The sequence below is a fragment of the Pyricularia grisea genome, assembly GCF_004355905.1.
Source record: "Pyricularia grisea strain NI907 chromosome Unknown Pyricularia_grisea_NI907_Scaffold_1, whole genome shotgun sequence".
Classification (NCBI taxonomy): Eukaryota; Fungi; Ascomycota; class Sordariomycetes; order Magnaporthales; family Pyriculariaceae; genus Pyricularia; species Pyricularia grisea.
Genome location: NW_022156716.1, coordinates 8,331,905 through 8,356,204, shown reverse-complemented (window position 1 = coordinate 8,356,204; position 24,300 = coordinate 8,331,905). Strand labels below are relative to the sequence as shown.

The following is a 24,300-nucleotide window of genomic DNA, read 5'->3' as shown; positions in this document are numbered from 1 at the left end:
CTCAACGACATGGTATCCAAGTACCGGCACTTCCTAGGCGAAGACAAAGATCCCTCGTTGAACCTGGTCAATGTGGCACACACGCTCGCCAACCGACGAGAGCACTTCCAGCGGCCTACCTTTGCCGTCGCTACCAATGACAAGTTCGAAGTAGCCGGAGCAGTGACTGGAAGCCCCAAGGATGGTCCAGCCGGTGTACCCCCACTTGTCATGGTTTTTACTGTACAGGGAGCTGCTTGGCCGCAAGTCGGGCGATATTTGTTGCGGTCCAAACACCACCTGCTCTCGCACCATCGACTCACTTGGTTGATAGGTCAAAGAAGTTCTCAGGGCTGAGTGGCTGCTGCGAGAAGAGCTACTCAAAACAGCCAGGACCAGCCGCATTTACGAAGCCAGGGTTTCACAGCCGCTCTGTACGGCGCTACAACTGGGCTTGGTCGACGCCCTGGCTGCTGTTGGGATTAAACCCAGTGCCGTGGTCGTACACTCCAGTGGCGAATTTGCCGCTGCATATGCCGCGGGTGCCCCCACTGCAGAGGAGGTTATCGCAGTGGCATACCCGAGGACTTGCCACCAAACCCAAGGAGACGGCCACGACGGCCACGCAAAAGGGATCGGGAGGCATGGCGGTGGTGGGGCTCGGCTGGGACCAGATAAAGGAATTTCTAGCCCCGGGTGTCGTCGCGGCCTGTGACAACTCTCCTAGCAGTGTAACTATTTCGGGAGACTCGGATGTGTTGGATCTGGTGGTGGCGGCCGTCAAGCAAGTGTATCCCGATGTGCCAACGACCACACTCAAGGTTGAGCAGGCGTACCATTCGCATCATATGCTAGCTTTCGGGGAAGCTTATTACCAGTCCATGGTTGATGCTGGCGTTGTCGGTTGCAAGCCTTGCCTTCCCTTCTATTCCAGCGTTTCTGGCCATCGCTTAGCCTCAGGCAACATCAAGAATGAGACCAACGTACTCAGACCTCAGTGCCTCACTACTGGAAGTCCAACCTTGGGAATCCTGTTCTTTTCCAGGCCGCAGTAACCAACATTCACCACTCCGCCGACATGGCCAATGCCGTGTTCCTGGAGATCGGCCCACACTCTGCTGGTCCGGTGCGCCAGATCCTCACACACGAGGCTTCCAGCGGCACTTCCTACGTGCCGACTCTTGTTCGGCGTCAAAACGGCTTGGAGAACCTACTCCAGGCCATTGGAAAGCTCTATGTCCTGAATGTGCCTATCGACATTTCGTCTCTTGCACCCGGTGGAACGGCGATCCCAAATCTACCAGCGTATGCTTGGGATCACTCGCGAGGACACACGTTCGAGTCGCGTGTGATCAACGCGTGGCTTCACAAGAAATACCCGACCATTCTCTCCTGGGCACCCGAGTCCCGGAGAGCACCGACCTCGAGCCGGCGTGGCGCAACCTGCTGCGGCTGGATACGGCGCCTTGGATTGTCCACCACAAGCTGTGCGAAGCCGTAAGAAGCCGGGGAGAAGCAGGAACGAATGCAGCAGCAGTGGCAGCAAAGGCGACAGCCACAGCAGCAGTCAATACCCGAGGCACAACTGCCACTAAAGGTGGATAGCGCCAAGTGGTACGAAGCTACCTCAGCAAGAGGCATCATCTACGGGCCGGCATTTGCTTGCTTGGACAACATTAGGTCTTCCACCGGCCGACCAAACAAAAGCATGGCCACGGTCAAGAATAACCGCTGGGGCGATGAAGCACAGCACCATCTGCACCTCGTTGTTCTGACGCCTACTATCAGTTGATGAGCTGCGCCCTGCCCAGCGGACTCTACCGTGACTTTCGTCGATCTGTCGCTGCCCTCACCGACTCCATGACCATGTTTCGATGCACTGAAGACAACCTGGAACTTTCCGTTCAGTATGAACATACCGATGCGGGCTATACCGAGGGTCACATTGCCTCTGGCATGTTAACTTCAGGTTCCAAGATTGTCTTGCGGGTGGATGGCTTCCACTCTTTGATCTTTGAGGAGGTTGACAAGAGTAGCGAGTGGGGTGACAGCAGCGGTAACATTCCTATGACGGCGCGAGCGGAATTGGTCCGCATTTTGACTTTATGGATCATAACAGTCTGATCATACCGGCAAAGGACCAAGAACATGTCATGGGGCTCGTCGAATAGCTAGTGCAGGTGGCCATCTGCCAAGCAGCGACCACAATGAGCGAGATATCGGCCAAGACAGAGATGAAGGCGGCCTTGCCTGACTTGGCTACATATGAAGAATGGCTCAAAGACCAAGCATCTTTTTCATCAACGACTAACAAAGTGACGAGATCCGTCAACGAGCTTGTTGAAGAGCTGGATAGGACCTTTGCCACACCTGTCGCCGCGGCTATTTCCGTCGTAGCAAGAATATGGAGGCACTCTTTCGGGGGACAAGACGGCGCTGGATGTGCTCAATGATACAGGCACCGGCAGTAGCCTAGAGAGCTTTGTTTCCTTCATCCGGCAACAGGTGGACGATAGCCAGTATCTGCATCACATCAGCCATACCAAGCCCAACCTCGGAGTTCTTGAAATCGGTGCCGGTATGGGAGAAAAGACAGTGCAGGTAATAAAACACATGTTGTGCCAACGGTATGCCGCTTTACTCTCGCTACGTCGCCACAGTCGCGTCATCTGGACTGTTGAACACAGCCAAGGAACGCCTTAAAGGCATCCGCAACTTTCATTTGGCCACACTCGACATCACACAGGATCTGGTGGAACAAGACTTTTAACAAGGGCAGTTTGATCTCATTATAGCGGCAAATGTGGGAAACACTGCTAGAGGCAGCCGCGGTATCCAGGACACTCTGCGTAATCTGCAAAAACTACTCGACCCCGTTGGAAAGTTACTCTTTGAAGAGCCACGCCCCGGGCTCATTTGGGCAAAATTCGTCATGGAGATCCTTCCGAACTGGTAGTCTCACGGCTGCGAGGACTTTGACCACGTGGATGAGCCGTTCTTGGAGGTAGAAAGGTGGCAGGACGAGCTGGCAGCGGCCGGATATGCTGTTGCAGAACGCATCTACCTGGGCACGGTACAGACAGTGGCTATTCGAGACGCCGCAGCATCGAAGGCCCTGGCCGACGTTCTGGATAAGTTTGTAGCGAGGAAAGATCAGGCGGCAAATAGCAACAACATGTACGGCATACAAGACGGGAAATCTTAGTCAGCCGCGTTTTCCCTTTATCTCTTGCCCAAGAACTCCATGTCTCGTCTCAGGAGAGTTTTGCCTCGTCCGAAGTGGTGGTCACGCAAACCATCCCAGGGCGCCTCGACACCCTCACTTGGTCAGCTTTGTCTTCTTCTGCCGTGTCATCACTGGTGGAAGACGAGATCAAGATCGAGGTGTACGCCAGTGGGCTTAATTTCCGCGATGTCTTCGTGGGCATGAAAGTTATTCCAGGTCGGCAGGAGCTCATGTTTGGGTACGAGACGGCAGGAATTGTGCGCCGCGTCAGACCCCGCGTTTCTAGGCTGGCCATAGGAGATCGCGTCGTCGGCGCCGACGAGCGAATCTTTGTGGCGCTGCGAGCCCGTGAAGCATTGTTTGAGAAACTGCGCACACATCAGCTTCGTCGAGGCCGCCGGTATCGCTACTGTCTTCCTCACGGCTATGTACGCCCTGCGCGACCTGGGGCGTCTACAAAAGGGTCAATCGGTATTGATCCACGGCGGTACGGGCGGCCTTGGCCTGGCCGCCATCCAGGTCGCACCAATTCTCGGCGCCGAGGTTTACTGTTTACACGACGGTGGGCGGCGACAGCAAGGTCGAATACTTGACAGAAACGTTTGGCCTGGCGCGTAGCCATATCTTCCACTCCCGGAACGATTCGTTCGTGCAGGACTTGCTACGGCAGACACAGGGTCGAGGCGTTGGTGTGGCGCTGAATTCGCTTGCCGGCGAGCTTCTCCACGCTACATGGAAATGTGTCGCCAAATGGGGCACAATGGTCGAGATTAGTAGACGCGGTCTTTTAAACAATGCTCAGCTCGATATGGCTCCCTTTCTGGGAAACTGGAACTACTGCTACTTTAACATCGGCGAGTTGGGCACCGAGAGACCAGAAATGTGCAGCCGGCAATGCGCTCCGTTATGGATTGCATGGCCAAAGGATTGTTGAAAACCATCCTGGTTGATCGCGTCTTTGGTGCCCCTCATGTCTTGGACTCCTTGCGATACATGCAGCAGGGCACGCACTTGGGCGAGATTGTTTTAGAGATTCGCCACGAGTCTTCAGGCCAGTTTCGGCTAGACGACAGCGCCATGGAAATTCCCAGGACACCGGAGGTGGCTTTTGACAAGGACGTTTCATATCTTCTGGTTGGTGGCCTGGGTGGACTAGGCCGCGCCATGTCCGTTTGGATGGTGCAGAGAGGCGCCAGGCATCTCACTTTCTTGTCTCGCAGCGCTGGCAGTGGGGAGGATGATGCCAACTTTGTTCGCGAGCTTGAGAGCATGAGTTGCACTGTTCAGCTCGTAATGGTAGACGTCACAAAGTCTGAACATGTGGCTCGAGCCGTCCACGCCGTGCCGACACCGCTCAAAGGAGTTGTGCAAATTTCTATGGTCCTGTGGGACCAGATGTTTGACAGAATGCCCATCGAGGACTGGAAGACTGTGACCCAGCCCAAGGTTCAGGGCACCTGGAATCTGCAGTGCAGATTCTGCACAACGCTTCTCTGGCCAGCAGCATCGACCTCGACTTCTTCCTTCCTTTTAGTTCCCTATCGGGCACCGTCGCAACTTTGGTCAAGCCAGCGCCAACAGCTTCCTAGATGCCTTCGCGCCCTACCTCGCTGACTTAGGGCTACTTGCACAGCCATCGACCTCGGCACTGTCAAGGACGTGGGATACTTGTCGCAGAAGAGCAACTCTTAGCTGCTTAAGAAGATGCAGGGCACAGGCTGGAGTGTAGTGCATGAGACCGACCTTCTCGCCGCACTAGACAAGGCTATGATGTCTTCGGGGCCACGAATGCACTGTGATGAACAGTCCGAGAAGTCTGTTCCTCCTAGCATTGACGTTTTCTTTCTGGGCCTTGTTCCGAACACGTCCATGGACCGGTCTCGGACAGCTCTTGTATGGTGCACGACGCTCGTATGGCCATCTTTCATAGTCTTGACAACAGCAGCGGCTCCAAAACTGGCTCTTCCTCAGCGCCCGACAGCGTGCGTGCGTTCCTTACGTCTGCCGAACACGACCCGACTATACTGCAGACGCCCGAGGCGGTTCGGACGCTGGCGGTGGAAATAGCAAACAGGCTGTGCAGCCTGCTTCTTCTGGACGAAAAACAAGTCGCCGTCACCACCAACACCGCCGATCTGGGACTGGACTCGCTCGTGGCCGTTGAGCTACGCGCTTGCTGGCAGCTCAACCTGGGGGTGGATGTCTCGACGCTTGAGCTATTGAGTTCGGGAACTTGCGAGGCGTTGGGCCAGCGTGCTGTTAACGGCTTGGTGAAACTACGCGGTCTTTATAGATAAAGTCGTTCTTGAATACAGATTTCTCGTCTTTAGGCAGGCAGGAACCTAACTATGCAACTAGCCAATTGGCCAGTTATACAATTAGCCAGTTGCTCAGATAGACAGATAGACAGCTAGGTAGAGATGGGAACGTACGTATTGGTTATTTTGGCTGGGAAAATCGAGGATGCCATTCGACGTCGCATTTTTTCGCCCTTCAGTATCCTTACTCGCCACTTCCTAGCTTCAATACTACCACTCTGGTTGTCTATCTACTGCGGCCTTGTGTAGTTGAGGTTGGTGAGCTTAGCAGGCACCAGTATAATGCCTAATGCAATATTGCAGCCAAACCTCCGGCCGCAGTATTGTCAACAGTCTTTCCGGCCAACCCGAAACGTTTCTTCCGAATCGCAAAACTGTACGTTGTATCAAACAAAAATTAAATTAGTGTTATGCCCCCAACGTTTTTCCTCTTTTGGACATCCGCTCGTTGTTTGCAAAAACAACGGTATTCCCCACAAACCACAAACGCGAAAATAATTACGGAGCAAGTGTTTCCCATGTCTCCGTATTTCGTATTTCGTATTTAGAAAAAAAATCCGACCAACCAGGTTAGGTTGGAAACTGTCATGTATTTCCTCCACCGCGTCAACAAAATCCGCTATTTTGGCGACCCATCCAGCTTGGAGTGTAATAGTGTACGGCGGATTAACCAGTGGCCTAACTTTTCAAACTTCTATACCAGTCAATCTCCCCTCGTGGACCATATATTTTTACTTCCCAAGAACGACCCATAGGTATCAGCTTTTCTCCTGTCTCCCAGAACTTTCAAGTCTTGCAGCAATTTTTGGCATTATGAGTGTCCTTTCATGACCGGCTTGAAGGTCCCAGTCGCTCCGAGACGATTAGTCTAATAATAGAGTGTGTTACAAATGGCACCGCTATTTACAATATGCAAACACAATACCACGGGAGTAGGTAAACAAATCCCCCTGCTACCGTACGTGTATGCGTAGGCCTTCACCAATCCGGGGAGCTTCAAGTACCAGGCGCTTAATTTGACCGAAATCGGAACACCCACACGGCTCACAGCCCTGTGCTAACTGTTTCGGGATGTGGGTTTTAACCCTACCATTCTAGTAATCCAACAACGTGGTAACTATAATACATGTATCTTATAGGTAATTATCCACCCCCATCCCCCCTGAAAGGAGGGAGTGAATAAATACAAATTTGAATGATAGTAATACTAATATTAATTACCACAGGCTGGTAAAAGATGGAGTGAAATTGAATTAACTGTTAAAATCTAGGTATTATTGGACAGGTTCACAACCGCTTGAATCGGAACTTTTTCGAAAACCTATTTTAAGTCTAAATAAAATTCGCGCGCAGTTGCACGCGTAATTTAAACGAACTATTCTTCTTAAAGTTCTTACCCGAATAACTTTAATTAAGTTACACATTCAACGGCATTTTTTAGCGACAAGGCTACGGCAATTTTGGGAATATTGTTTGCAAACAGATAATATTGACTACTGCTTTGTAAAAAATGATCTAGGCAAAGTCTATCCTCTGTCTTTAAAAGTAAAAGGAAGATGTTTCCGAACCCAATCGATCCTGCAGCCTAGGTAAACACAAAAGAAAACCGCTATCCCCAACCCCTAAAAAGCCTCCTATTGCGTCTGCCCATCTGATGCCCTGCGGAGGAGATCAGGTCGCGTTGCGCACTTGGGCGTGCATTTGATTTGTCTGTGACCCTCCGAGTATCGCATGGGCAATTGCCGGTATTCCGACTTTAATTGCAAATGTAGAGCTGAGTTTCGCAGTCCCCACTGCAACACTGGCTGTCTTTAGAGCACGCCTCATTCTTGTTGCGGCACCCATCTCGGTCTCCGTTGTTGGGTCTGAGGAGGTTTGGGCGTCTAACGATAGGAGAGCGACGTTGGACATTAGCTCCGAGGTTGTCAGCCTGGTCGAGCATGGCGCATGCCGCGCCAGAGAGGCCGAAAATGAAAACAGCTGCAGTGAAGAAACGCATGTTGAAGGTTGGAAAGATGGAGTAAGAAGGTACCGGTAAGTGGGCAAGGTGTGAATGAATGTGGATGAGTGATGAGTGATGAGCGATGACTAAGTGCCTGTGATTGTGAGTGAGTGTTGGAGGATGATGACCAGAGAGAAGTCGTTTCCAAGAGAGGGAGATAGAGTCGTCTTTATAGGAATGGACTAACGAGCATTCAGCTGCCAGTCTGCGGCTCACCAGGACTGTTTGTGACCCGTTCATAGGCCCAGACGGCGATGTCTACACTGAGTACTTTTTGGGCAAGATCTTCTGCCAAGTTAAACCGCATAAATTTAGGTAAGCAGGCAACATAGTGAAGCATGATACGACTAATATGGCTATAGGGGTTAAAGTCGGGGTGGATACATAGTTCAATGTAAATGCTATAATTATACATACTCAACCAGCCGGTTCATCCGGTCCATTCGGTCCAGCCGGCCCCGGCGCCTATGAACCGCCATACATACATGTTCAGATTTGCGCGAAACATACGAGCGTAACGGTATTATTGGAAATGGTTTTATTCTTTTACCACTTCGTGCAAAAGCTGAGCCTACAAATTCAATACATTGTATAGCAGACTCGCGTAGAATTCGTGTAGGACTTCGCGAATACATCCCGAACGTGTTTTATAATATGGGCGGGCCAAGTATTATCTCGGTGCGACGTAATATATTTAGTTATATTATACACATAAACCACTCCCTAAATAAATTCCGACTTATAGCGGGAAGTCTAGGACAAGGTTGGTATTTACGACAACTAACTACGGGTATACCATGCCACGTGAGACCACACTGGTTTCCCACGTACCCACCCACTTGCCCACTTGCCCACATAACCACATACCCACCTGCCCACCTGGCTACCACGGTACTTGGCAATGTTCTTTGCATAATAAACGCGCGCGCATTACTATGGTACATTACGCGCGAAAATATAATTAATTTATCTGGTATATAGGTACATATGTTAACCAATCGAATTAAGGCATACATATATGTTTTCGGTAATCCGATCGGTATAGATATACGTGATTAATTATAATACGTGGGCGTAGATATTAATTATATTTATAATAGTACAAGGAAAACGGCCCTAAAGATTACCGTTATAACCCAGGTAAACATTTTGGAAGCTGTATAGGCGGATAAGGGTCATGCGCATGGAGGCACGTGTAACCCAGTGGCTGTGAACATAGTATAGGGATAGGCGCAAAAAGCCCTGCCCTACCAACGTACGTATACGTAGGCCTTCATGAGCTTGCTATCCGTAGGAGGAATTAAATACCTGATTTTATTTTTGTTCATGGTTGTTACCAAAGTCGGCACCGCCCATGATAGGCCCACACCACTGGACTACAATGCCAAGGGAGCTTTTGTTACCCTTACCACCATAGCAAGCTCATTGTTAACATTTATAGGCGTAACGATGACTACTGGCATTGGAAAGTGGCTCGGGAATCGAGGGGAAACTTGAGCCGAATAATCACACCCTGGGTAAAGCATAATCGAGTCGATCCGATTAGGAAAAAAAAAAGTTCATATTTACTTAAACTGGGGATTTGCCTGAAATACGAGCAAAAACACTGCCCCTTATAATTATAATTTGGCTGTAATAATATAAGCGACTTATTAGACATTTTTTTAATTCGCATTATAATATGCCATTGTACCGGCGTGATTTGCTACGGACCATAAGGTATATACTACTCAGAAAGCGGTGAAAATTGTGCGTGCTTCTTGGATTTCTGTTAGTCCAACGCATTGTTCAACGTAATAGATTGAATACTATGTAAATCCACAGTATCCCGGCCGATATGGGCTTGGCTGCGGAGGTTCTTATCCGCGGCCGTGCGTACCCTCATTAAACTTGTCGCCGTCTTGATGCCTTACCAGCCTAACTTGGTTGGACGTGAACAAGCTTCCATTTCATGTTGGTAGTGAATATGATTTGTTAAGCCGTTGAAAGCCCACTCATGGTCTTCCATCTTCCTTTTTAGCCAGGCAGCAATTCCGGAGTGCCCTCTTTCTACGATGGTGGGACTGGCTTCACGTAATCTCCCCACCGAAGCGGATTGTGGATGTGCTTTGTGTTATAATCTTTAGGTGTTTCCGGGGGAGGCAGTAGGATCGACGCACTGTCCTTTTCGTAAGCAGTCAGATCTATCTTCTATGGTAATGCGACCGAGAGCGCCCGGCCTCGGATATCCACGTGCGCGGGCGTAACTGTTCTCAATTCTTTCCTTGTCGGCCTTAATAACTCGTTCAAGGCGGCTGAAGAATATGTCACAGTTTTTTTGTGTTCTCTTCTTCCCATTTCTCGTATTCCGGGGTGCCCTTTTGATGCGGTGGGGGGGATGGCCCGCCATATTTGGCAATGTGTTCGTGGCTGCGCTTTGTAATATGGTCGATAGGGGCTGTGGTGGGATTTTCCACGACAGGCAGCAAGAATCGCCGCATGTATCCTTCAGGCGTCGATCGTGAGCTGTCTTGCGACAAGTCGCGATCTTCAAGAGGACTCAGGGAATTATCGCCAGCCGCAGCAGCCGCGCTGGGTCCAGGCGTTGGAATGGCCTTGACGCTAGCCACAAGGAGAGGGATTAGAAGGGTAACGATCTGCATTGCGAGCAGCAGTGGGGTCTGAATGAGTGTAGAATAATGCCAAAAACGTCAGCCAAGATGAGCAAGTTTAAACGGCAGATGTAAACAAGGATACATGAGCAGATCAGGGATATCAGAAAGGTGTTTCTGTCCTAAGTCTGGGCTGTTTTACATCCGAGGATCGTAGCCAGGACCAAGCACGCGAGTCGAGTGCCACACATCAGCTAGGTACCGACCAAGTCTCTAGAAAATTTAACTGATGATACAGCGATTGAATCCAGGACTTCTGATTAGTCCCTCAGTATCTCCTCACAGGCTTGAGCAATTGACAGCCCTTCGACTGTCTCGGTCTGCCCTGTTTGAATATCCATCAAGTATTAAATGCCGAGCGTTCATTTTAGTCAGTGCCTCTTGAGCTGTTATTTAATATGATCTGTTTTTAAACCCAGTCGGTAAACACCGAGCTCAACTACCCAACCTTGTGGGGCTTGGAAACGGCCTTTCCGTGACTGTGTCGAGTAATTGTTCTTAATCGATCCAAAGATCAGATTAACGACCAAAACAAGGAGTAAGCTTGGAAATACAGGGGGCTTAGCACCACAAATAAGTGTACCGATTCGTTGGGCCAAGATTCGTGTACGAGTTATAGTGATGACGAACGGTATCCCTAGTTTTGTTGTTCAACATGAAGCCGAGGCCAATTGAACGGATTTGGAAAGCGAGAACCTAGAATCGCTTTGTTTTCACAATGACCTGAGTTAAAATGCCCCACGAAAATTCATGCCGCATACAGGCAGACGGTTGCGAGCGAAGTAAACAGAAGAAGGCAGATAAAATTCCTTTAAATCGTTAAATTAAATGTCAACAGGGGTGACAAAGCATCGTGTCGCGTCCAGAACAATACCGATCCAAGACTGCGAAAATGGGGGGTTTGCCATAAAGAACGTTGATTCTAACGTTACAGCTCAAAGGACCTGGTAATCAAAAGCGGGTGTGGTTGTGCACAAAATTTTCCACATGGCCGCCTGCCGGCTTGCACAGGTCCCAAAACTTTTAACACGGACGATCGGTAATTTTTAGCGCCATTATTTGCGTCTTTGTTTGCACCATTCAAGCCCTTCGGGTTATTAATGAGGAGTAAAATAGCTGGGCTGGGTAACCCGGCGTGTCATACGCTCAAAGTGAACCTTACCAATAAAGTGCCTGTTGCTTCAAGTAACATTTTACCCTCGAATCAAATTTCACTATTGCTATGGCGATGCCCAATTTAACTGGAACTTCTCTACGAGGTTTATGTCTGCTTGCTGAACGGGGATAACCCTCGGTTCGTTCCGATCCGGCTTTGGTTACCTGTCAGCGATAACCTCTGCTACAAAGCCCTGTCGCTTTATATGTTGAGCCACCATCCACGCTGGCATTTGAATATCTGGTTTAGGAGGTGATATTTTTGTACCGGGTAATTATACTGGTGTTAATTTTAACCTGTCAATTTAGAGCAATTTAAATCCTTAAGCAGCACTTGATTATGCCCAATACTTAATTTAAAAGGATAGGATCCGTAAGTTAAACCACCAATTATTGTAGTACTGCTGGGTTTTTATTTTCTAAATTTACCAGTTTACTCCTAACCTATATGTGCAAATAAGTTTGTTATAATGCAGTACCACAACATTTTCAGCCCCTTTACCCGTTTAACTCTCACTTTACTCTTGTCGTCCGCTGTCCTAGCAGCTCCACCTCAGTATACTTCGCCTCATCAAATCGTGGATGGTGAAAAATATTATGACGCCCCTGAGTCTTTTACAACTGATCCGCAGGCAAACATGCTGGTTACTACTCACTATTCGTCTCCTCAGTGGAGCTACCCGGGTACAAATCCGGATGGCACTCTTCGCCCATATCGAACCAAAGCCGAGGTTGAAGCCGAGGTGGTAACAATCAATTGGTTCCAATATCCACCACAGAATATTAATGGCAACAGCAGGAAGAAGGCTCAACAAAGGATACAAGGTAGTACCTCAAGTAGCCGGGCGAAGGAGAGATCCAGGGGGGGTTTAAGCACCACCACCAAAGCCTTACTCGCCTTTGACGCTTTTACATAGAGAGTACTTTATCCCGGCAACAAGAGTCTAAACATGGCTTGGATGGCGGCAGTGGCGAGCAGTAATCTTTGCTCGCGAGTGTTTCTGACTCCATTCTGATCAACAACGGCAATAAGGATCACCTGTTAAATAAACGCAATCGAATTAAAGAAATCCACAAATCCATCTTCATCATGAATTGCTTTGGTTCAATCCGTGCGGTCGGCTAAACACCCAAATCGAAATTTTGGCCTTGTGCAAGTAGCAAAGTTCAGCGGCAAAACAAAGAGAAATGCGGGTTAGCGCGGTAAACTGGCACGAGTAACAGTACGCTGTTCAAATGCGCAAAGAAGGCAGATACACATGGCTCGAGCAGGCAATATAAACCGTCCGTTGGCAGTGCTTGTCTCGTATTCTGCATATATAAAGTGTGAAGTATGGCGAAAGGCCCCTAACCAGCTTTTGATTAAAGAGAACGGCGAACCCGAAAGTCTTTGCAAAATCAAGACGATTTCCATTCCCAATAGCATGACTGATACCAAACAGCTTGGACGCGGGAGTGGACCCTAATTCTACGAAAAAGCGGCGGCACCACAACAGCCACGGCTGATACAAACTCAAAGGTCGAGGTCCGTTATTATTGTGGTAAAGATTTTCCGAATGGTGTAAGCTGTAGCAACGAATATTGCAAAACAAGGTAGGGAGTTTGGGCAAAAGGAAACGGATAGAGAGTGAGAAAATAAAGGCAAAAACGCGGTTATGTTGGTAAGCTATGATGAAAACGTACATGTCAAGCAAGATATGCAACACTATAAGATTTGCTCTCCCTACCACAGTGAAAATGTTCAATTGTAAACGGTCGACGACGATCTCCGGTTCTTTATCGTCGGGATGGGCAGGTAAATCCAAACCCGGGGTCAGCGGAGCGCAAGCTGCACAAGCCCCGCAGCCGTATTGATGTAAGGCTTTGTGTGGTACCTCCTCGTGGGTCGCAGGCTGTGGGCTGCATTATTTTGCAAGAGTCCCATACCCATTTGGGGGCCGACCACGAGCAGGGGCTGAAACAGGTTATCCCAGAGCATGGCTTGGAGCCGCTGTAGTGGGACAATGGACATTTTGCCGGTTATTTTCAAGTCCAATTTCCAAATTAGTCGCGCTGACTAGAAATAGACACAACTGAGAACCTTGGCTACCTGCCGAGCGACAGCACCACCTTGTAAGTTTAGGAGACATTACTTGGTCAAAAGAACAATCGACCCTCATTTAGCTCCCACTATTGGATTAAATCAGCCTCAAGGATTTATTTGTCTCTACGGGATGAAAAGAATTTCGGCTTACTATAGTCCATCGCCGTTTGATATGGCTACCAACGAGCCACTCGTTGAATATGGCACCACCTGTACGCTTTGGGATCTGAACAGCGACAGTAGCACTGTCAAGGCTCCTTGATGGACTTTGGGGGCTAATGGTGTGACTTGTTACGATTTCCGTTACGACACTTCAGGTAAATCCGAGGAGCCGGATATCAACTTTGGGGATTTCAAAGTTCAGGCTTTCGCCACAGAGTTTGTCGATCTTCTCTAGCGTACTGGTGGTATTATTCTAATTTGCCGTTGCACTAATCCTGATGACGACTTCGAAGGCCGCCTTGCAAATACCCAAAGCCGTGAAAATACTAATATTCCTCTTTCTGAGGTGAAATTGGATATCGTAATCTTATTCAAAGTTATTAGCTAATGTTGTTGGTTAAAACATGGTGTCCATAACCCCAATAACTGGCCAACGGACCAACGGACCAACCAAGTGATGGGCATCGATTGCTTCCTATTTTGTTGACCGAAGTGGTAAAGGTTACAAAATTAGGCTTTAGATCTGTACAACAGACATAAACCCTTTTATAGGGACCTACCCCCTGTCAACTATTGATAAGTAACGCATACGCAAATGCAGCCAGTATTTATTCAAGTCCATTTGCAGTCGACTCGCCCCGCCGGTAAATTCTATCTTTGTTGACCTATGCGTTACGTTGCGGTGCTAGTCAGAGGACTGGAGCCAGAGAGTAGGAGGTATGGCCTGCGCCCGAATGTATGCAAACGCGGGAGGGGCGGCCAAAGGAGCTTGACGATGGCCAGGAGGACTTCAAGAAGAATCAGGGCAGACGCGAGACCAAGTGACTTGGCCGTTATCGGCATCATTGCCACTGTACCTTTCGTGACACCGTCCTCGGACAAGCTGGATCTTGCGTTGAAGGGGGCTGCCAGGCCGCCATAACCAAAGATGCACAGAAGTGTGGCAGTTCTCTGATTAATCTTGTAAATGGAAATTTGCTCTACCGCCAACCATTGTTTCACGTGCAACGCTTGACGATTGAACTGCATGCAAAGGATCTAAAATCTAGATAGACATCAGTCCGCTACAAACTTCCCCTAGGTTTGACTCCATGCCGACGACCTGCCACGCCATCTGTACCTTGATCAATCCGTCCAACCTAACCAAAGCCCCCGTTAAAACCAATACGTGCATCCAATTATGGCTCTGCCCTATCAAGTCAAACGTCCCGGGAAACCAGCGTTCCGGTATCCTCATTGCGTAAACTGCCGATCCCGAGAAATTGATAGTCGCCAGTCCCAAGAACGACTCGAGGCCCATGGCGGCGTCCAGTTTCTCCCAGCCCAGTATGCTCACCCCGTGCACGAGAGGTAGGAACAGACTGGTGCCCAGACAGGCGTACATGAGGAAACGCATGGTACGGTAACCTGGTTGGCGAAACTTGGGACGCAGGGTGAGGATGCCGCAGCCGATGGCGGTGCCAGTAAGCAGCGCAAGGTAGATGTTGCGGATGGATGCGTCGCAGTAGAAGGCAAAGTGTGCGCCTGATACTCCGGTTCCCCACATGACAAAGACGATGCCGAGGTGGTCGAGCTCGTTGCCGAACTTGTGCATCTCGGGACTGTGATCCGAAAAGGTGTGGAAGGAGGTGGACAGGAGGAAGCAGACTATGACGGCCATGAAGTAAACACCAACTGCAACAGCGTCTTGGACCTTGGTGTGTAATGTGAGTTCGGCATTGGCAAAGAAGCGAGCACAAAGTGCGGCAAAAAGGGCGGCCCCGAGAAGATGCGACCAGATGTTTGCTTTATTTGCGGTTAGTTGACATGATGCAAAATCCGATGCTTGATAGGAGTCCAAACCTGTTTCATTGTGTATCTCAAGGATGCTCCTTGCGGATGTAATGAAGGAGAAGGACGCTCGGCTGTTGAGAAGGTCGAAAGGGGGTTAATAATAAACCTTAGCAGCATTGAACAGATAGATGCTTTCGGCATTGGCAACGTACCGATACCCCGTGAGAATGAATTCGTTGTCTCTTTGCCAAGGGGCTGCGAAAGCAAGAGTGTTGTGTCAGTAGGAGGGGCGCGTGCAGATGATCCACATGTGTCGTTCATCTACTCACCGATCTCGGCCCAAGAAAGCAGGCCTCTCTTGGCAGGTCCCTGAGCATGCTTGCCCATTGTGGTGAAGAAACAGGACAAATATAAAACAAAGTACCAACGACTGCCAACGGGACGGGTAAACTGTCTTGGCGCCTGAGGTTTGTTGGAACGAAAAGCGATTCACCATCAAGAATGGCAGCGCTTAAGATGTTTTTTGTGAATGCCACCGTAGATCCACTTTATTCACCAGATAAGCTTGCAAGCAGCCAATGCGCAACGGCACCAAGGGACAACGACCTGGAAGCCGAGGTAACTGCAGTCAGTACCAGAAATGGATGCAATCCTAAGCGCTTGCAACATCGTCTCGCTTGTTGCGGGAACCGCTGGACGCCAGCCCTAAGCTGCTTGGCTATTCCAATGAACAACCAGCATGTTCTCCACCGTGGTTAATGTTTTCCGCTTTTCTAATCCCCGGACAGGACTCTTTTCTTTTGGCAAATGCAGGTTTACTATTGTCTCAGCGCGTAGGGCTGTTTTACTCTCCTGCACTTTAACGCCCAGGTATAGGCCATTGCTGCGGCCATGAAACGTCAACTCTCTGGGTTTGAAATCCTGAGGGTTTTATTGAAGGCGCCGCCCACTGAAATGGCGGGAAGTAGTGGACAAGATTCCCGTGCTGCTTTCTGTCAAGTTGTTGCGTGGTTAGACAGCCGGAAAGTCGCTTTCTAACATTAATTCACTAAATCTCAACTTTGCTGTATTTTCAGAGACGTTATGCGAGCATCGGCTCTCATTCCACTAACAGCTCCTGTCCTGGCTTGGGCAGTACAGACGGATTCGGATTCGGATTTGGTTGGATATGTCCCTGATCCGAAAGGACGAGGAACTCCATCACTTCTGGTCTCGTGTATTCTTACCCTCATAGTATGCGTCTGGTCAGCATTGCACCTCAACGTTCCGCCACGAACCCAAAGCACGTCTAAAAGCATTCTTCACAATGCGCAGTGGATCATCGCCGGCATATACACACCCGAGCTGGTGGTCTTTGTGGCCTGGAGACAATGGTCCTCTGCCAGACTTTTGCAAAAATTGATCACCGAGACGGCAGATGGAAAAGCAAGTCTTTCTGAGAATTGGATCATGTCGCACAGCTTTTTTGCTTGCACCGGCGGCTTTGCCTTTGAGTTTGACGAGCTTGACTTGGTGCGCGACGCAGCGCAAGACGGCGAGTCCATGACTGCTCCTAGGCTTACACTCACGGCTCGCGGGGTGGCGCTCTTGGCGCAGTGCAGACAACTACCCGATGTCTCGCGGGAGGAGATTGATGACAAGAGCAAGGCAAACAGTCTTGCCAAGGCAATGGTGCTGCTCCAGGCAACCTGAATGTTGATCCAAACAGTTGGAAGACTGGCTGCAGGCCTGCCGGTTACACTTCGCATGTGTAAGTAGTGATGCTAACTATGCAAATTAGAACTGAATCAAATCTAACTGTTGATGCCCACGGCAGGCTTTGTGCATTGTCCATGTACATGTTATGGTGGCATAAGCCGCTGCTACCCCAGCAGCCCATCATCTTGCGGGACAAGGAACTCATCCCACTTGCAACGTTCATGTACAGCAGCAGTGAGATGAGTGGTACTTGAATTCCAGCAAGGTCAAGTCACAGACGTGGGTCAAAACTCTCTTCGCGCACCTCAGTCTATACTCCAAGACCCCCGAACTAGAAACAATGTGCATACGCACTACTGTCGACTCTCAAATCGCAAGAGAAGGCAGTGCACCATCTCGAGAAAAAATTGGTTCTCCATCGACAATTCCCGGTACCACGGTTTTCCAACAAGTTCCCCAAGGCTGCCTACCTATGTTACAAGCCCAGCGTCAAAAGGATACAGGAACAGCGTTTTTTGAGCGGCGGCCACGGGTAGTTGACGAACGCACGAAACCAAGTGTTGCAAGCAAACGAAGATGGTCGAACCTAGCGGTAGCTGTCGACAGTTATCCCCAGCTCACCCAATACGAACGATTGCTTCTATGTCACCATGTGTGTCAGGTGAAGTGTGTGCATCTCAGGCCAGAGCAGCTCGTGGTGGAACATGTGGGAAACTGGCCATCTGGCGACCTCCTCCGCGATGTTGATGGCCTTGTGGTCGGCATGGTCCTATGGCTGGCAAACTTTATCTATGGAGGCATTCACATCGCAGCCTGGAACGATCATTTCCCAACCAAGGCCGAGAAGTGGATCTGGCGTGGTTCATCCTCTTACATTGCTTTCTGTGGTGGTCTATGGGTGGTGCTCAATTTTGCAGTGTCTAGAATACCCAGACTAAATGAGTTCTGGGAAAACTGGATGGATGGAAAAAGGTCTTTGGTTCAAAGTATAGGTCTGGGCATAATTGTCTTTATTTGTGGGTTGAGCTTAGTTTGTGCGAGAGTTTTCATCGTTGTAGAGGCTTTTATCGGAATTCGGGAGATGCCAGCGTCAGCCTATGCCACAGTTGAGTGGACTGACATTTTGCCACATTTCTAATGTATACAAAACACTTTCGTCTTGCTACCTTTTTCTGACTTCACCCAGGGAATTGTTTTCGGCTATTTGATCACAGCCCCTTGCTGAGCTACCCGACAATCATTGGGAGCAGTTGCTCGTCAAACTCCCACAAGTGCGTCTGGAATGGTGTGGTCAAAGCAGCCCCCGTCCAGTACGTCGACCTATGACCCTGGATTGAGTAGAGCTTCTGGTAGTAGCCGTCCAAAATGTCCTCCCGAGACATGCCCCAGCTCAGAGCATCGTGGTGAGACCAGGCAACATATTTCAGCTCTTCCGGTCCGTTAACTACGCCTTTTTCTACCATGTTATCAAACTCTTTCTGCACAAGAGCTTGGGTCTCCTCGCTTGTCATGGCCGCGTCCGTGATGACCATGATGCGAAAGTACTTGTCCTGTCCGAAATAGTCGAAGCGGGCGGTGAATGGCGATTTGGGCAGGTCTAGGTAGTCGCCCGATGCGCCAGAAGCCGGAACGTTGTAGAGAGTCCCATTGACGGGAAGCCGTGAGCTTTCCAGGATGCCAGCCCAGTTTGCGTTGCGGGTTAGCTTGCTGATCGGATCGCGCTCTTTATCGTCCAAGTCCAGACTTTTGAGGTTTTGCTCAGTCGGGGCCATGGCGACAAGCAACTTTTTGGCTTTGATCTTGGTCAACTCGCCGGTCTTGTGGTTCTCGGTCAGCAGAACAACTCCATTATTGGTTCGCTGCCCAGTGATGACAGTAGTCGACAACAACACATCATCCCCAAGGTTCCTAGCAACAGCGTCGTAAAGATCCTGGTTGCGCCCCGAAGCCACGACCAACTGTTCTTGCTCCAAGAGGAGAGCGCGGGCCATGGGTGCGCCAAACGCCTGCATGACGTGCATTGTCAACAGGTCAGATATGTCGCCACTTCCAACTCCTGTGACCCGCCAGATGGTCGGGACAGCGTCTAGGATCTGGTACTTGTCCACAAAGTCACGGAAAGGCATCAGCAGATCCTCGGGGATGTCTTGGGGCGAGGGCCAGTTGAAGAAGCCCGGCACCATCAAGTGCTCGTACTTCTCGGCCACCTCCTTGTACTTCTTCATGGCGGCATTGCTCGCGTTGGCCGAAGGCGGTACAAAGGGGACCTCCTGGCCGGTGGTAAAGTCAACATACTGGGTAGTGATGTTGGTCAGCCGGGTCGGAGGGGCGACGTCGATGCCGTGGCGGGCGAAAAAGGCACGGGCGTTGGGGGTTTCGACAAAGGTCTGCACCCCGTAGTTGTAGCTCTGGGCAGTTTCAGGGTCGGTGTACGAGTCGACATGGCCACCCTGGACATGGATCAGCATTTAGAGTTTTGAGCAAGTGAAGCCTATTGGCGCAAGAAGTTTTAAGAAGCAGGCCGTCATACCAAGATTTCTTCCTTCTCCACCAGAACCACCGTCTCGTTGAGGTCGTCACGCAGACGCACTGCCGCGTATGCGCCGGATGCTCCACCCCCTATCACGACGACATCTCTAACAATGGTTCGTGGACATGCATTCCCCAGGACAATCGGCAAAAATGCCAACAGTCCGCATGACTTGGTTGCAAACAACACGAGATGCATTGAGTTGTCTTGTGGTTTGCCGGCTAATACGACGATGGATGATTGGAGCGACAAAAAGAAACTGGTGCTTACGAAAGAGGAATCATGTCCACCCAATTGCAAGGCACGAGCAGTCTTTTAAGGAGATTATTTTTCCCCCATTCAGACTGCTTCCCAATTCCGGCAGTTGTGCCGCTCGTACATAACCGAAGTGACACAAATTAAATCCTGGGGGAATTTTTCATGTCGTCTTCATTCGCTTACAGGACGGCATATGCGGCCAAGCAAAGGTGATGTGTTCTGGTTGGTCGCCCAGTCGGCCATTGCATGCCGCATCAGGTTGGAACGCTGGGATGCTTCGAGGTATGGCGTCACGGCAAGGCCCGGCAGCCATGAGATCTGGAGCAAACGAAAGTGGATTTTGTTCACGTGAGATGGGGATGGCATCGTGAAAGCAAGTCTTGATAAAATTATACGGTATTATAAAACCACAAAATTATACGCGGATTTGGTTGCAAGTACTGACGCTAATTAAATATAAATATCATGAAACATGATATTGATTGGTTCCGCCGAGCAACGATCGCTACCAACGGTACCCTCTTTTCTTGGCTAGCCGATTTGTGCGATTATCAAGCCTCTCGTCGCGTTCAAGGGGGTCTCTAAATGTACCCACGGTAGTAATTCAGCAGGAAATTCCATTATTCGCTTAATAAAACGTGAGAATTTCGTTATGGTTCAAGAAGTTCATTACGGTTCAAGAAGTTCGCTACGGTTCAAGAAGTTCGCTACGGTTCAAGAATTTCGTTCCAGCTCAAAGCAGACGACGCCGGTTACTGGTGCGCTTCTTGTAAATATCGCATCCCGGCGATTTGGCGGTGATGTCTTGAAATTCAAGCTTGTCGGGAAGAACGGAAGGTCTTGGCCGAAAAATCAGGGGGTAGCCGGTCTCCGGATTAGACAACGGTACGACCTAAGTAGCTTAGAGATGACCGCTCTAGACTTGTTCCCTGCTGCCAATCCAAAAGTGGAATTGATTGCTTGATAAAGGCCCCCAAAAGGATCCAAATATTACTGGTACAACAATATGAAGTGGCCAAAAAAACAATATTATTTGAAACAAAGGCCCCATTCGATTAAAGTAAAGCAGCGTTTGCAGGCCTGGCGGGTTGCGGAGAAAGCCCTTCCATGCCGGCCTTTTTTGGGGCTGATTCCCCGCACTCTGGAGAATTTGACGTCCGGCCAAATCACACGAAGGTTGGGTTGGTACAAGGGACCCTTTTTTTTCTTTTTGGAGCATCGCGAGTGGACGGAATGACTAGCTCTAGCTCTAGACTAGAAGCAGACTAGTCAGGCAAACGTCAGAACAGGGTGAATTTCCTGAATCGTTACGCGGCGTGGTTGTCAGTGACATGACGACAGGAGGGTAGGTCAAGTCAAACTCACCTAATGTCGCTTCAGAACCTGTTTCCAATTTTATCTCTTGACTCATGTTCCTGACCGCTCCGTCACTGCTGTATAAATCCCAGGCTTCGGCCACTCCAGATGATCATGTCACGAACCTTGTAGACCAGCTTCATTCCAACGAGACACTCTTTTGCCTACCATCCCCCATAGACAGTTCATAATGCGCTACTTCGAGACCAGCATTGCCTTCCTGGCCTCGGCCGCTGCCGTTTCGGCGCAGTGTGCCCTCCCGTCTACCTACCGCTGGACTTCGTCAGGGGCGCTAGCTCAACCCAAGAACGGGTGGGTTTCGTTGAAGGACTTCACCTACACCAACTACAATGGCCGCCATCTGGTTTACGCCACGAACCACGACTCGGGGACGAAATGGGGCTCATTCGCCTTTGGTCTTTTTGACAACTTCAACCAGATGGGTTCCGTGGCGCAAACGGCCATGACCCAGGGCACCGTGGCGCCGACGATCTTCTTCCACCGCCCCAAGAACATCTGGGTGTTGGCTTACCAGTGGGGCCCGACCACCTTTTCGTACAAGACGTCCAGCGACCCGACCAACGCCAACGGATGGTCGGCCGCCCAGACGCTCTTCACCGGCCAAATCACCGGGTCCAGCACCGGCGCCATCGACCAGACCGTCATCGGCGACGGCACCAACATGTACCTGTTCTTTGCCGGTGACAACGGCAAGATTTACCGGGCCAGCATGCCCATCGGCAACTTCCCCGGTAGCTTTGGGTCCAACTACACGACCGTGCTGTCCGACACGACCAACAACCTGTTCGAGGCCGTGCAGGTCTACACCGTCCAGGGCGGTACCGGCAACGCCAAGTATCTGATGATCGTCGAGGCCGTCGGATCCAACGGCCGATACTTCCGGTCTTTCACCGCCTCCAGCCTCGGTGGCAGCTGGACACCCCAAGCTGCGACCGAGTCGAACCCATTTGCGGGCAAGGCCAACAGCGGCGCCACCTGGACCAACGACATCAGCCACGGCGATCTCGTCCGCAGCAACCCCGATCAGACCATGACCATCGACCCGTGCAACCTGCAGCTGTTGTACCAGGGCCGCGCACCCAACTCTGGCGGCGACTATGGCCTACTGCCTTATCGCCCGGGATTGTTGACACTCCAACGTTAAAAAAAAAACATGGGAGTGATGTGAAGAGGTGGGTGGTGGGTGGTGTTGGTGAGTTGATAAGGTCTGGTGATTGAGAGGAGATAGAGGTGGTGTGATGAGGAGGGTTAGTGCGAGGGCGTGTTGGAACTAGCTGGGATGCCTAGGGTACCTAATTGACAGACTGCTGGAGGTTGACGGGCTGTCAATTTGGGTATGATTGACCATGTATCTATTTGGATTCTTTCTGCACATATTTTCGCGGACCATTTTACAGTACAAATGGACGCCATACAAAAAAAAAAGGTCATACCTAAGCTTGGTGTCGCTGTTTCGAACACAATCGCTCAAGCCGTGCATTGGGATCGCCGATTGACAATGCTCCATCATCAATGTCGTAAATCAATCAGCCGCAATTCGACGACAAGCGCCAGGCCACAGGACCCCCCGTATTTTTCCGAACATTCGCTTTCTGCAACACACAAAAAGCCCGTCCGTGTGTTGAAAAACCACCCGCCGTTCAGGAGTCTTTGACGCTACCTAATTACCGACTCTCCCCCTTGTGCCCTCCCCAGAACCTACTGGAACAAATCTTAAATTCCGCACCTAGAAGGAGTTAATACAAGACACAGCTCGGTCGTTTGGATCACCGTGCATCTTATCTTTGAACCGATGCAATCTTGACATTAGACGACAGGAACACGGGGAAGTGTTCCCAGGTTGCCGGTGGCACACTCGAGTTTGGTCTTTTTTCTCACTTTGCTTCTCGACTACCGGATTTGGGGGGCCAAACAAACCGGTTGGGGTAAAATATTCTTCTTAATTCTTTGGGTTGGGAAAATTATGTCAAGTGACCTTTGGAAGTTGTTCTTTTTTGCTAATCGATTGAGGATAATTTTCAATCTTGACAGGGTTTCAGAGTTGCTAGACCACAAGAAGCACTAGAATCACTAGGATTTCCATAGCAGCAGTCCCTGTCTATAATTCAGTTAGGCATGTTCGTCAGGCTAGGGATGTTAGCACAAGTGCATTAAGGTCCATCTGCTCCGTATCTATCTATCAATAAAGCAGATAACAAGAAATTGTTGGCCAATTCGTCTTGGAAGCTCCAAGGTACCGAGTACTCTAAAGCGAAACCACAGGATCGTCGTATGGGTAGTACTAGCGCGCCGTTAGTGCTCTGTTAGCGTGCAGCCCTAACACCGACGGGCTTGGGCGCTAATATGAGATGTGCCTCTGCGCGGCGATACTTGCATCAGAGGGTAGAGTCGGATGATTTTTCGTCACCAGTAGTTCGTTGGTTTGGTTGGTTGGTGTGCTTGACATTTCAGGGGGGCCTGTGCAGCAAGCAGCAAGGGACACAAAAACCGGTAAGGGTGCCAAACGAACGTAATCATTAATGACGAAAGAGGCAATGCAGGAAATGCAGCTTCCCACCCCAGAGGAGAAAAAAAAAAGGACGCTTGCGTTTTGTGTTTAAGAGGCCGAAGCTCTGCATGCATGTCTTACCTGAAGGGTAATTCATCTCCTCACTGCTCGAGCGTATCAGAGACCAAAAAAAAAACGATCGCCCCGGCGATTTAGAACAAAATGAAGGCCGCCGTCCACAAACTTTCTCGGCTTTAAGGTTGTCGCTTGACTTTGATATTTCCTTGCTGTTTTTTTTTCCATGGGTATGGGTTTATGAATGCGCTTTGGTTTGTTGCTTCTGGTCTATCGTTGCTCACATTTTGTATAGCCAAGGTTAGACCAGTACTACCAACGCATTGCTTTGTTTTGCTTGCACCCCCTAACTTGAAAGCTTACTTTTCTTGCCGTGCTTTTCAAAATTGCCCTGAAGATCCTGTCATGCCATTGTGCTTTTGGATCGACCCTAGGGTTTAGAGCTCTTTTTGTTTTTTTTATTGTCCAGGTATTTCCCCGACACTTCCTTGGTAGCCTTGGTTTCCTTTCCATTTCTGGAACCCG

The 24,300-nt window shown here is 49.9% G+C and overlaps 8 protein-coding genes across 8 annotated transcripts; 5 read left to right on the top strand and 3 right to left on the bottom strand.

Annotated features, from left to right (window-relative positions):
- Positions 1-9: 9 nt before the first annotated feature.
- Positions 10-1,480, top strand: PgNI_02549 (uncharacterized protein; the record flags this gene model as incomplete). The annotated part of the gene is made up of 3 exons (XM_031122612.1): positions 10-213; positions 369-878; positions 971-1,480. 3 exons carry the CDS (start codon positions 10-12, stop codon positions 1,478-1,480), a joined length of 1,224 nt encoding a protein of 407 aa, XP_030987117.1.
- A 2,619-nt stretch (positions 1,481-4,099) lies between these two features.
- Positions 4,100-4,897, top strand: PgNI_02547 (uncharacterized protein; the record flags this gene model as incomplete). Its single annotated transcript, XM_031122611.1, has 2 exons — positions 4,100-4,674; positions 4,825-4,897. 2 exons carry the CDS (start codon positions 4,100-4,102, stop codon positions 4,895-4,897), a joined length of 648 nt encoding a protein of 215 aa, XP_030987121.1.
- A 221-nt stretch (positions 4,898-5,118) lies between these two features.
- On the top strand, positions 5,119-5,502 carry PgNI_02546 (uncharacterized protein; the record flags this gene model as incomplete). The annotated part of the gene is made up of 1 exon (XM_031122610.1): positions 5,119-5,502. One exon carries the CDS (start codon positions 5,119-5,121, stop codon positions 5,500-5,502), a length of 384 nt encoding a protein of 127 aa, XP_030987120.1.
- Positions 5,503-9,831: 4,329 nt separating this feature from the next.
- Positions 9,832-10,167, bottom strand: PgNI_02545 (uncharacterized protein; the record flags this gene model as incomplete). The annotated part of the gene is made up of 1 exon (XM_031122609.1): positions 9,832-10,167. One exon carries the CDS (start codon positions 10,165-10,167, stop codon positions 9,832-9,834), a length of 336 nt encoding a protein of 111 aa, XP_030987119.1.
- A 4,081-nt stretch (positions 10,168-14,248) lies between these two features.
- On the bottom strand, positions 14,249-15,736 carry PgNI_02544 (uncharacterized protein; the record flags this gene model as incomplete). The annotated part of the gene is made up of 5 exons (XM_031122608.1): positions 14,249-14,527; positions 14,649-15,361; positions 15,419-15,480; positions 15,562-15,604; positions 15,679-15,736. 5 exons carry the CDS (start codon positions 15,734-15,736, stop codon positions 14,249-14,251), a joined length of 1,155 nt encoding a protein of 384 aa, XP_030987118.1.
- Positions 15,737-16,432: 696 nt separating this feature from the next.
- Positions 16,433-17,041, top strand: PgNI_02543 (uncharacterized protein; the record flags this gene model as incomplete). Its single annotated transcript, XM_031122607.1, has 1 exon — positions 16,433-17,041. One exon carries the CDS (start codon positions 16,433-16,435, stop codon positions 17,039-17,041), a length of 609 nt encoding a protein of 202 aa, XP_030987124.1.
- Positions 17,042-18,273: 1,232 nt separating this feature from the next.
- Positions 18,274-19,775, bottom strand: PgNI_02541 (uncharacterized protein; the record flags this gene model as incomplete). Its single annotated transcript, XM_031122606.1, has 2 exons — positions 18,274-19,497; positions 19,578-19,775. 2 exons carry the CDS (start codon positions 19,773-19,775, stop codon positions 18,274-18,276), a joined length of 1,422 nt encoding a protein of 473 aa, XP_030987123.1.
- A 1,606-nt stretch (positions 19,776-21,381) lies between these two features.
- PgNI_02540 (uncharacterized protein) lies at positions 21,382-22,356 on the top strand (the record flags this gene model as incomplete). Its single annotated transcript, XM_031122605.1, has 1 exon — positions 21,382-22,356. The coding sequence occupies one exon, from the start codon at positions 21,382-21,384 to the stop codon at positions 22,354-22,356; it is 975 nt and encodes a 324-aa protein (XP_030987122.1).
- Positions 22,357-24,300: the final 1,944 nt, after the last annotated feature.